This window comes from Parasteatoda tepidariorum, chromosome 1 (assembly GCF_043381705.1).
Source record: "Parasteatoda tepidariorum isolate YZ-2023 chromosome 1, CAS_Ptep_4.0, whole genome shotgun sequence".
Classification (NCBI taxonomy): domain Eukaryota; kingdom Metazoa; phylum Arthropoda; class Arachnida; order Araneae; family Theridiidae; genus Parasteatoda; species Parasteatoda tepidariorum.
In genome coordinates, this window is record NC_092204.1 from 52,201,222 (window position 1) to 52,214,772 (window position 13,551).

The 13,551-nt window shown below is 28.1% G+C and overlaps 1 protein-coding gene across 3 annotated transcripts in view; it reads left to right on the forward strand.

The window, feature by feature from the left end:
• Positions 1–12,935, forward strand: part of LOC107439743 (membralin) — a 55,225-nt gene extending 42,290 nt beyond the window's left edge. For all 3 annotated transcript variants that reach the window (XM_016052428.3, XM_043044324.2, XM_043044322.2), the window contains exons 10-11: positions 7,283–7,382; positions 9,578–12,935. In XM_016052428.3, coding sequence (XP_015907914.2) covers positions 7,283–7,382; positions 9,578–9,919 — 442 coding nt within the window. In that variant the 3' untranslated portion in view covers positions 9,920–12,935. The remainder of the gene's footprint in view (positions 1–7,282; positions 7,383–9,577) is intronic.
• Positions 12,936–13,551: the final 616 nt, after the last annotated feature.

Genomic DNA, 13,551 nt, shown 5'->3' on the forward strand with positions numbered 1-13,551 from the left:
TTGATGTGGTCAGGAAAAAATTGAAACTTGTATTGTTGTCCATCACAGAACTTCAGAGGAAATTTTGGCTTTCTAGTTGGAAAATGGTAAAAATTTCGATTACTTAATTCCGAACTTATAGTAATGAAAGCAAATTAAGTAAAACGTTATAATAATGATAAAAATGCTTCTTTTCCATTCAGAAACTGAACAAATATTTATATTTTTATCATAAAAAATGTGTCATAAAAATTATTAGACTGTGTCCAAATAAATTGCTTAATTGGAGACGTTGGCTTCGTGAAAATTGTTAAGAAAGGACAACGCAGTAGAAGTAGAAGCCATCAAAAAAAGAAGAATTTTTGTTTTTTCAATGAATTTTGCAATGATTGGGATTAACTTAACGCTTTTTTTTTATTTATCTTGTACATATTTTAATCTTCATTTATCATGTTACAAATACAAAATTAACGTTTTTATAATACAATATTTGTAACTATTTTTTGAATTATCCATGACTTGCTGTTCTCATAATTTGAAAGAAAAAAAAATCATCTAAATTTGGTTCTGTTTTAAATTTTTTTAAATTACATAAATTTAGTTTTCCAGGCACATCTTCAAAATTTTCTTTCCTTCATAAAAATGGCGAATTTTTGAAAAAAAATATAAAAAAATCAAGAAAAAATATGCTACATTTTCAAGGATTCATCAAAACCCGTCAACTCAATTAAATCAGTTGAAAATTGTACTAGTTAGAGATACAGCAAGTTAGAGAAGCTTAGTTTCGAGTAAATTGCGCTTAAAGTTTTGTTATCAATAATCCATATAAATATATATAAAATTTTGCTACTAGTTATACTGCATTAATACCAAGTCCATTAGATACTTCTTCGCTATCATTTTCAGTCATCTTAAGTGCTAGTCTAGCACTTTTTCTTGTCGATCTACCCTTATACGACGCTTCATCTCAGCCGAAATTCTGCAGTCATCTTCATTTTAAGCATATTCTTTGGCTGCTGGGCCTACATTTATTTCTAATTGTTCCATAACTGTCTCTAAACCTTTGCAACTTTTATTAAAAAGTATTACAACTAAATAAAGTGCAATTTCAACTATTGAACAAATTATTTTAACAAAATAGTTAAAATAATTTTACGAAATAGTATTTTACTTAAGTAGTTTTGATCGGAATGAGAAAATCCAATAATCAACCGAGTGAGCGCACAAGTTCGTATGGTCATATGTCACAGCGCGTCATATTATGCTGTAACTGTCACATTTTTACAAAAATCTATTCCGTATTTAAACAACATTCTTATAAAGATAAACTATTGAAAAATGCAATAAATTTTTATTTTATTTTTTTAATGTTTTACCCTGTTGTTTCCCCTTAAAAACACTTCTAGGTTGGTAGGTAAATGAGGTGAGTAAGTGAATTATATTTCTCTAGTTTAGACGTGAAATAAACTGAATTCAAGTTATGTGATGTTATTTTTTTTCTTATATCCGATAAAAATTATGACCCAATTTTGTAATTACTTTAAAATGAAGATAATTTTGGGCGAAAAAAATTACATTTAATATTATGTACTATTTTTATTATATAATTACTTCATAAATATTTTGGTTTCGTTTTACAATATGAATTAACGTTAGCATTTGATTTATTCACCTCTAAAACCATAACGAAGTTTAAGCGCAATTTTTGTAAAATTTCAACTAGATATTCTTGCCCACTTTTACATTTCTTTAGTTCAATCTAACAAGAAAAACTAATTTATTACTTCAGAACAATCATGTTATCCTGTTGGGATATATCTGAAATTTTTCACCTAGAACATTTGAAAAATTCAGTTTCTATCTGGATCGTCAATGTTTGCCTGATTCATGATCTTTTCCTGAGAAAATGTCAAGATATTTCTCGAAGCTTAAAATTTGGAGAGAAGAGTAGATTCTAACTATGAAATCTTATTATCTTTGATAAACGATCCATGTTTAACAGCACTGAATTACAAGCGTAAAGATTATCACACCACCATCAGTTATAAACTACAAATGTGATTGACACTCTAATTAAAGAGGACATTTCTGACTGAATTGAAATAGGTCATCAATGCCCCATTACAATAATTTTTTGGTAGTTGTTTCAAATATATCAACAGTCAAAGCTGTGATGGAAAAGCAGGGTCTTTCCAAGTTTTCTTATCAGTATTCTGTGAATTTTTGAAGAGGCGAATTTAGGAAATAGCTGACTGAGCACTAGATTTTATGTGAAGTTCATTTTTAAGTATAGTTACCAAATGTACCTGATTTCTAGCTAAGCTGGTGCTCGTATATGATTATTTAAGTTTTTTTTTCTCCGAGGGTTTAAAATTTTTTTTTTTTAATGTGAAAGAGATACTATTCGTGTATCGAAATTTTGAGGAGGATTCGTAAAGATTAAAAAAAAAATTTTTTTTGTTATAAGAATTTCTAAAGTTTAACTTTTACCATATTTTTGTTCGTTTTGCTGTCGAAGTATAAGCTGTTATTGATGGCCCATGTATTTCTTGCAACAAATGGGAGTGGATCTTAGAACTACGAAAGTTTGCTAGTATCGATATTATCTGCTATGTTCTGCGCATATTTACATATTTATTACTTTCACTAGATTCCCCGACAAAAAACAAATGAAAGAGTTCTTTAGAAAAGATGCCTTTCTCCCTTTGACTGACGTTGTGACCTTCTTAAGACCTAGTAGCAAAATCAATGGCCGACCCCAATCAAGTTGAGTGGATGTCCTGCTTCTTTCGGATGACCGATCTGGGCGCCCCTCTTGCTCCACCTCTTCTCATCTGGCCGCAATTAATCGGCGGGCTCTTTCCGTGTCATTTGTTTGTTTTCCCCATTCCCTGAGAAAGATAAATGTGAGCAGTAACTTTGCCATTTTTTTTTCTTTCCTTGCCAACTCTCTGGGTTCCGAAATGGACGAACTATTTGAAGGAGTCGTGGAAACTCATATGCTTGAAATTCAACTTGATGGCATTCTCAGCGGAGGTTCCAAAAGTTAATTTCATCGTTTTTCATTTAAATGACTGAGAATATAAACTGGGAATTTTTAGTCCGTTTTTAGAAAATTGCCAATTTTGTTTCAATGGGTGTTTCTGTTGTGAAGTTTTTTTAAAACCTTTTTTTTAATATTTATGATAGAGGCATATCATTGCCAACGGCAGTATAATGGAAAATATGGCAGTTGGCGTGGATTGACTAACTGAAGTAGATAGTGAAAACAGGATAGTAAACATAACAAAAATCTATATCGTTGTAGATCTCGAAGTGCAAAATAAAAAGAATATACTATACTAATAAAAAGAATTTGTTGTAATAAACATAACAAAATCTACATCGTTGTAGACCTCGAAGTGCAAAATAAAAAGAATATACTATAATAATAAAAAGAATTTGTTATAATAAACATGGCAAAAATCTATATCGTTGTAGACCTCGAAGTGCAAAATAAAAAGAATATTGTTACCCAAGGGGCATTTCAAGTAAAATCATAAATTCTGCATAATATAAATAAGGGCAGGTCGCTTTTGGAGTACAGGAGACATCTGTTACAGGCTTGTTATCGAAAAAGGACACTGTTTTAAGAGTAAAGGCTCCTGATATCTCATGTTTATTATTTAAATAATTTGGCTGAAGATTTAAGACCAAAAAATTCGTTGGAAATTGAAGTAAATCATGTATGTTGTTATTTAATGTGGCTGAAGAAAGAAAGGTTAAAAATAGATTTTGAATAATAATTAGTAATAATTAGTTATACACTCGCGTTGAAATAAAAAGTTACACTCATGGAGAATAGAAATGTTTGCATTCACTTTTTATAAAATTGAATTAAATTAATTGATTATTTATTTAGAGAGGAGTTGGGAATTATTAAATTTATGAAATAAAAGAAATTTAGAAGCTGGGAGATATGTAATGTTTATTATGACACCACAAGCAGTGAGTGTTATTTTGAGTGTAAATTCGAATAAATTATAAGGATAGTTTGATGTTTAACACTATTCTACCTACACAAAACTTTTTTTTTTTACCCAAAAAATTTAAATTGGAATTTATGAAAATGTTTGTTTTGTACTTAAAAGTGGAAAAAACCTATAGATACCGAAACGGTTCTGTCTTTGTACAGTATCAGTACAGGCTGACATGTTTTTAGCTTAGTCTTAAAAATAAATCGGAAGTAGTTACCCTGAAGTCTTATTATGAATTTTAACCTCTAACGCCACCTGTGCTAAGCTTTATTTGTTTAACCATCGATTAATGTTATGTTCTATTTCTGTTTCATCTTTATTCTTTTATTCTTCTTTGATCTCGACCATATGGTTTTTGAAAGTGGCTATTTATGACCTTTTGAATCATTTTTAATCAGATTGGATTCCTTTATTGAAGTCTAATTTTTATATTTATATAAAATTTACAATGGTCCAAAATGTTGTAGTTTCTTAAATTTGCATTATTTAGAACATTTACACTCTACGTTTAAAATTTAAACAGCTGGATATACGCCTATGTAAAAGCTTTGAATAAATCGAAAATTTTATTTTATAAATAAGTGTCTAAATCCAATAAATTAGGAATAATTTATTTTAAAAATACTTGCGATTTTTAAAATTTCTGTTAATTGCTTCCAATAAGAATAATTCTATTTAATGATTTTAAATGTATCATCCACATAATAAAACTGTACGTTTCGTATCTCTTCATAGATTTTTTTAGAGGTAAAAAACTATTTTAATCTATTTGAAAGAGAGGATGAAGCGGGGAAAAAAACCCTTCATATTCTTTAGAAAACATTGTCTAATTCCTCCTTTTCGCAATCCTTGCGGCATTGTTCCTGTTGTAGATCTTGTCTTTTTAGGTGTGTTTGCAGCGTACCATCTCTGGGTCCCCTTAATCCCCTGTTCTTTATTTCTTTTACAGTCTTTGGATCGATTAGAGTTTTCTGAGAGTGGCCAATAATCCTCTTAAATGCTGAGCGGTGATGGAAGCGGAGCTCTTTCTCTCTCTAAAAACATAGCCTTACAAAGAAAAATAAGTCCTGCTGGAAGAAGTTTTTATTTCCTCTTTTTCATTCCTTTACTTTTGAGGAATTTACAAAGCATAGCGTTTCTTTCTTTTTTCTTTTTTCTACAACTATAGCATTGCACGCGTATTTTAAAGGTTAAGAATCTTGTTAAACTGGCAACAATTTGTGAATTTTAAGTAGCTCTTTTCAAATGTTTTTCGAAAGAGATGTTTTTAGTGTATATTTCGTTTATTGAATCAGGGACATGTTATTTTTCGTGGTCTTTTTTTTTCTTTTTGTGTACGGATTAATTTGAGTGCGTACTGACGTATGTAAATATGGCAATTGTCTGGAGTTTCGCGATGTTGAAGTTTTCTAAAGTCGCATTCATTGTCAATGAAACTTCGCTCACTGTATCGATTTAAATTTAATTTTTGATACGTTTTTTGTTGTTGTTGCCGTTTAAATGCGTATTGACGATTTTTGCTAAGCCTTGTTATTATTCGATAGTATAAAACTGTTGCTTTAGGGATGTATTTATTTTTTACTATTCATTTTAATTTAATCAACTGTCAATATGTTTGTTGGTAATAAAAATAAGGTTTTTCTTCTCATTTTTAATTTTTAAAATTTAAAAGTGTTAGAGAATTTTTTTTGAAAAATGGTTTATAAATTGATGTCAGTCGACATTTCTTTTTTATTACTGTCTATTGTAGGAAGTGATCTTTAGATTTTTTTTACTTGTCTAGTTAATTTATTTTCAACGTGATAATTTAAGATTGATTATCTTGAATTTCATTATCTCACTTAAAATTTTATCGTATTTTTTAAAATTGCTTACTTTTCAGAGTGAGAGGGGAATGTGACTTCTTCAGCTCTGTTATATCCTTAACTATTTACGCTGCAATAAAAAAAAGAAGATAATATTCGCAGTTTTATAGTGATTAGTACTTATTTCAGATATTTTGCTAAGTCCCATAGTTTTGAATATTTTAATTTTACATTTCTAAGTAATTTACTGCAGATTTTACGTAGTTTATTTTATACTTAATTTTTATACTTATTTTTTTTATTTGAACTTATAATTTTTGTTGTTTTAATTAAAAATGTAATGTCTAAAAAATGTATTCCTCCATAAAATTCGTTATCCCTTATCAATGGGATTTTTCAGCATGTCCTTTAATGCATGAAATAACCCTAAAAAATCTGCAATATTTCAAAATTGTGTCTTTTTAATTTATTTATTTACAAATTTATATCTACCTAGATTATAAAAAGTGTTCTCATTTCCCACCCCATTTATTTCTTAAGTTATTTCTTAGAACTTTTTTTTTTATTATTATTTTTGTTGGAAGTTGTATTTAATTTTATATATTAATAAGTTTTTTTATTACAGCTTTTAGTTTTTCATATACAGGGTGTTCTGTAATCACAACTCTAAATATATATTTTTAGAATCATTGTCACAAAGAAAATATAAAAAGTATACACATAAGAGATCACAAATAAATATCTAAGCGGGAAAAAAGCAAAAACGCTATCGTAATATTTCGAATTTCTTGTGATGAGGGTGTATTAAACCCAGTTTGATTGCCTGGTTAAACTTGTTGGCATTTCTAATATTAGCCTTCCAACTATTTTCTGTTTCTTCTTGTACTAAAATAGGTTTTAATGTTTTTAATTACGTTTTCTTTAGCCGAGTTTTGTTAAATTTCAATAACGTTTCTGTTTTGTTCCTTTTTTTTTAAAAAATGTATTAATTTGTGACCCCTGTTTTGTTTGCTTTTTTTAACTTCATGTTTGACAGTGTGTCTGAAAATGTCTATTTGGAGTGGTTTTTATGGAATATCCTTTTTGTAACGATAACTCTAGAAAGAGAGATTTTTATTCTAATATTTCATTATGGTATCTCACTTTCTTTCTGCATTGCTCTTTATTTTCTAAACTATTAATCCCACAAGAAATTTTTGAAATTAGTTCACCACCGAAAACACTTACCTCTATTGCGGTCAGGTGGACTTTTTGTATCTTATTCATTGATATCTCCTCAAAACAACTCAGTTTTTTTTTCGTTGCTTGAACTTTCATGGCCAAACTTAACTTTATGATGTTCAAAAATTATTGTTTAAAAAAGACAAACCATTAAAGTTACCATTGTAAAGGTTTGTATTTTTTAAACTTATTTAGTTAGTACTAATTAACAAAAATCTTAATTTGTATTTTACATTTAATTGTTTTTATTTACTTTTACAGGTTCTTCTATTTGTATCATTATGCCTTTTATGCTTATCATGACAGATTTAATGGGCAATATAGCTCCTTAGCATTTATAACATCATGCTTATTTATTCAGGTAATTATTGTCGTTTTTTTTTAACCTTTATCATGATTCTTTTTTGTTTATGCCACTGAATTGATTATTTTTGCAGCTTATTTGTGAGTTTTAAATGATTTTTTTATTATTTAAATTTTAACTCTTTAATTACTTTTGAAATGCTAATACATTTTTTGATTTCTGCTGTTTTACGTTTATTTAATCTATTTTGTATTTAAAAAAAGTGGTGTTGTAATGAAAGATTGTTGCTTATGTTTTTCTCTTGGGTCTATCTGTACTATATAATGTTGGTAGAAATTGTTACCAATTCTCAAAATTGAAAATTTAGTCCACGTGTACAAATTAGTGTGGACAAATGAAAAAAAAAATCATGATTAAAAATAAATATACAGTATGGAACCGATTATCTGGAACGATCGGGACCATCGCTATTCCGGATAACTGATTTTTCCGGTTTTCTGAATCGCTACAAAACTTCGTTTTTTTTAATTGTCAAATTCAACTAAAAAAATATATTTGGAAATAATCTTGAAAAGAGGAAAAAACGATGAAGTAATACACTAATGATTGTTTCCAAAATGATGGTAAGGTTAGCATCTTTCAAAAAAGAAAGAAAAATCTTGAAATCTTATGAGGAGAAAAACATTTGTTTTTCCAAAAATGGCGGGAAAATGTATCGAATTTCGTTCCGGTTATTTGGTTTTCCGGTTTTCTGATTTCCGGATANAATGCAATTTCTGGTGAGACAATTTGATATTTTGCGAGTAGCATCCCTGCAATTCTCAAAATTGAAAATTTAGTCCACGTGTACAAACTAGTGTGGACAAATGAAAAAAAAAATCATGATTAAAAATAAATATATAAATAAAACAAATGAATATAAATAAAAATTTGCAAAAAAATCTGAATTTGTTTTAAAATTAGAATTTTTATATAAAAATATTTTATTTAACATTCAAATATTTATATGATCCATAAACTATATTCAGAATTTTTTAACTTGAACTATTATTGACTTACTATTCCAGGCATTGAAGTTTTGTAAAGTTAATAAATCTTATGCTATTTTAGTAAGCACAATTTATGCCTATTTCTGTGCAAATAGTTTTGTAATTTATAATTGATTGAATTGTTGGAAGAACTCACTCTTCGTATGACCTTTCTAGATCAAGTGATTCAATTAAAAATGACATAAATTACATGTAAATAGTTATTCTAATTGGTATTATAAAAAGTTAAATAGAAATTTTTATTTTATTGTTTACTAATTAAAAACAAGGTAAAAAATAAAGAAGCTTGGTTTGAGTTTGAAAAACTTGGTCCAAAAACTTTTGAAAAGACCTATGAAAAGTAGATTGTTATGAACAATATATATATGCATGTCACGTAAATGAAACAAGCCAGGTACCACTTGATTAAAAACTTCATTTGCTTCAAAAATTTATAAATAGGAAAAAGCAGTCAACATATTTCAAGCACTCAAAAACAGATGCCCATTTTCAAGACTTGCTAAAGGTAAATGGAATGAAACAAAAGTGTTTTGAAATATAAAACTTAAAGTTGTCAATGAAAACTGTAAAAATAAAGGTGAGAAACATAACTAGAAAAATTGCAGTAGCATGGAGAGAAAAAAGATGAAAAATTGAATAAGAAAAACCACAGTGGCCGAGAGGAATAAATGCCGAATCTCTTGTTGACGACATCAGTTCCTAACCACCTCAGCACGTGGAAATGCATTTTACTCTGGTTTGCTTCGCTCTACCACTGTGGATTTTCTTGTTCTGTTTTTCATCCTTTTTTTCTCTCTCGGCTACAATGATTTTTTTAGTTGTGTTTCTTACCTTTATTTTTGGCAACTTTATGTTTTATATTTCAAATCACTTGTGTTTCTTCTCATTCCATGGCAAGTTTTGAAAAGGAGAGCCTGTTTTAGAGTGGTTGAAGCATGTTGACTGTTTTTTCCTATTTATAAATTTTTGAAGAAAATGAAGTTTTTAATCAAGTGGTACCTTGCTTGTTCATTTATGTGACATGCATATATATATCGTTCATAACAATTTACTTTTCATGTGTCTTTTCAAAAGTTTTTGGACTTTAGTATTTTTTAATTTCTAAGCATTGTGTTATTATTACATTTTTGTTTAAGTAATTCAGTAGCTGCGATTATGCATTAATAATTAAAAAAAGAAATCCAAACTAATTTTATTTTACAGCATTCCATGATTTACTTTTTCCACCGATATGAGCTTCCAGCAGTTATGTTAGCATACGAACAAGAGATGGACTATGATTCTGATGGTTCATATCATTCTGAAAATTATGTTATGAGGCCACATGATGAAAGTCACCAACGTCCCGCTGTACAGCATCAAGAACAATCTGTTGCCAATGTGCAATCTTCTACACCAGCAGCTGTTCCAGACGATTCTGCCTCCCCCTCTTCTAACAGAAATAGTGGCTCTAATTCTGTGTCTGCCAATAGAAACAGACGAAGAGGTGGTAGCAAGCATCAACGGCATCCCCCTACTGTGGATAGAAGTCCTCAAGTCTCTTAATTATAAGCATTTTGCTGGAAATTCTTGATTACTATCTTTTGCTTGAAAGACTATTTGAAGTATTCTTTGAGCAAAATATTTCCTCCTCATCGTCTCCTTCTGTTTTATAAAGTGCTCTTAAGTACCTTCAGAAGTGATGAGTTCTTTGAGAAATTAGAGAGGGGTGTACTTAAATGTCACGGCTGAAATTGTTTTTCGTTCTGCTAAGAACCCACAATGCATCAACATTCATAAATTTGATTTCAACTTATTTTCTGCTGACAGCTAACTATCTGTAAATGTATGTCAGATAATTTAGGTCTTTGTCAGGTCTTTGATTACTTGGACTTTGATGGTTTCCTGTTTTTTCTTTTTGACTGATAAATTTAAACAGATAATTTATAACCTTTTAAGTTGTAATTGAATTTAGAACTAATTTCAAAAAATAATAATGATGCTACGTTTGAAGACGTTTATGGTAAAATAATTATGATGCCATTGTTGGGGCTTTTATCAAAGCATATGAAATGAGTCATGTTGAACTTTTTGCAGTATTATGTGGGAATAATTTATACTAACTATATGTTTAAAATGGCCATATACAAATAGTGGATCGGTGTCTAGAAAGTTGTCATTGCTGCAGAAACCGTTTTAAGTTTTTGTAACAGGAATCTACAAAACATTAACGTACAGTCATAAATGTGATTTTAAGCAATTCGTGTTGATAGCAGAATACCTTTTAAGCTTTTTTCAGATATTCATTCAATATCTGTGACTACTTAGGCTCTTTTATGGTTTCTCTAAGAAAAAATAAGTAAAAATTGACAGATAAATTAAAACAGATTAAATTGTATTTTCGTCGAAATTGCGTTTAAATTTTTTTTTCAAAAGTTAATAATGATACCACTCTAGCTTAAGTTTATGGTATCATAATTATGATGCCATAGGTGGGATTATTTATATAAATCTATGAAATGAGTCATTGCCCATACTTTTTTAGTACTATGTGGAGATAATTATACTAACCAACATTTATTAAAATAATTTCATACAAACAGTTGGTGGAAGGTTGTCATCTCTGAAAAATTTCACGTATCATATTCTTTGTGTGTTTAATTTTTTAAAATTTATTTACACTAGACTTCGATATGGATCTTTTTTATTAAGATTTAATAGTGTTTTTGCTAGAGTAAAGTAGTTGTAATATCAGTGCACATGCGTCATTTATTCTTATTTGTGAATTTTAATCAAGAATTCACGTTCCTTTTTATTAGATTTTAATTTTGATTGACTCATTCTAGAAGAATAGAATTAGTTTATAGGCTTTTATAGGCAAATGACACCATTCAACTTTGAATTTGTTTTTAGGAAAGGTACCTAAAAACATTTACATTTGTTACTCCGCATGAAATTGTAGAGTACATTTATTAGATGTTTTCTGTTTCGAGGTATGAGCAACGATATCGATAAATGTTATCCAAGTGTTGATGTAAATTTACGTATTCATGAAATATCTTTATAATATATGAATGGTGTGATATAGTTGTGATGATGCTCAAGTTAGTGTCGTCGATTAATTTATGCATGCGTTTTAAATTGTGATGTTTATTTATTATTTAATGTGTATAACTGACTAGAGAGTTGTTTTTTTCAAAATCAAAGACTGTTATGTTTTGAGTTGAAACAATTGTTTGCTTTAATTCTATTATTTTCAAATCAATAATTATGTGTTTAAATTAATGATGACTTTGTTTTACAGGAATATTTTGTATAAATTTAGATTCTCTATTGTTTTTTTAGTACATGTTTATGTGTTTATGATACAATTTAAGTTATAAATTAGAATTGAAGAAGATTTAAGAATGTATATCTTTTGAGTGAAAAGATTCTAGTCAATTCAGCATCAAAAGAAATTTCTATTTTAATTTTTGTATTAAATTGTTTTTAATATCTGTGAATATATTTAGATGTATCGTTTTATCGTAATTTTGTTTAATAATAATAGTACTGGAGATCAGTTACTTCTGATAGCATATTTTGTTGATTCCACAAATAATTCAATTGATGCTTTTAATAAAGCGAATAATAAGCAAGCCCTTTTTTAATTACTATTTTTATTATTCAAAAGCTTTCGAAAGTTCATGAAATAAATTTTATTAAATTCTTTTCAAAATAATATTTTGATATTTATGAAGAGAATAATTGTAATAAAAGGTTTCCAAAATGGTTTATTTTTAAAAAATGATGTTTAATTTTCTTTCAGTATATTGCGCCATGAAATTTTTTTAGGTTCTAATGGTTGTATCATCTAAGTCAGGATTTTTATCCTGTTCCCCATTTCCATTTCTAATTTATTACACAGGGGGCGTAGCTTTTTTAAAAAGTTCTTAAAGGTGCTTATTTTTGATTTACGTTTTTTAAAGGCCTTTACAGGTGCTTTTTTATTTAGAGTTTGTAAAAAGTGCTTAATTTTCTGTCTTTTAAAAATAGATTTTTTCTTTGCTGTATCGATTGTGGCTCTAAATTACAAAAAAAATGCATGAATTTCACAATTTTCCCTGCAATATTTATCAGAAGCTAGTTATGTTATCACGATTATGTAAGGTTTTTAAAAATGTTTTTGAATTTTATTGATTTGTTCATAAATTAATAACTTTAAATGATAGAAAAAAATAATTTTTATTACTGCAGAGATCCTAATTATGAATTTTTTGGAAAGTGATTAAAAATATTTTTTAAGTGCTTAAAAGTACTTAAAAGACGCTTATTTTTTGTTGAAAAATCTAGCTATGCACCCTGTTACAACATTATGTTTTTATTAGTAATAAATTTTGTAATTCAAGAAACTCATTTGTTTAATTTCTTTTAGTTAAATAACATTATTGATTATCAAAATTATTTTTATAACGTAGCTAATATTTTTGTTTATCATAGAGAAATTATGATTTTTTCAATTATTTGTTTTTTAAATCAAATTATTTATTATATTCTTTTTTGTTGCACATTTCTTGTAAATAAATATTGAGTGTTTCCTTTTCCGTTTGCGTACAATAGTGTCCGTCTACTAACTTAAGTGTATTTAATATATTACTACCTTGTAAAAATTAAGATAAGAGAAAAAAAAAACTTCGGATCCAATAATAGACTTACTACTTTATACAATCTGTATGAACATATCAAGAACAGTAGAGCCACAATTATCTGAGAGTTTTGCGGTAAATCGGTCTATCTTATATTGCACGTAATGAATCATTGTTCATGGTATGAAAAGTATTATTTCAAATGAAGAAAACGTGCTTCCAAACCAAAAATGAGTGACCAATTTTTTTTTTTTAAAAAAAAGTGCAACTGAACACTTTTCTCTCTAAATTTTTGAACACTTATGAACTATGTATGCACTTTTTTTTTCTTTACCATTTCTTGTTTCAGTGATTTAGACCTAGAACAAAGATTTTTGTTGTATGTTTAAATTATATTTACATGCATGAATACATTTTAGAAGTATTTTTCTTGCTTCCATGTTTGTGAGGTTTTTTGGATTATCTACAATTTTTGTTATCCGCGGTGCCCTTGGCATTTAATTATGTGGATTATCAAGGCTCTATGGTATATTTTAAAAAGCTAAACTAATCAGGTATCAGTAGACAAATGAA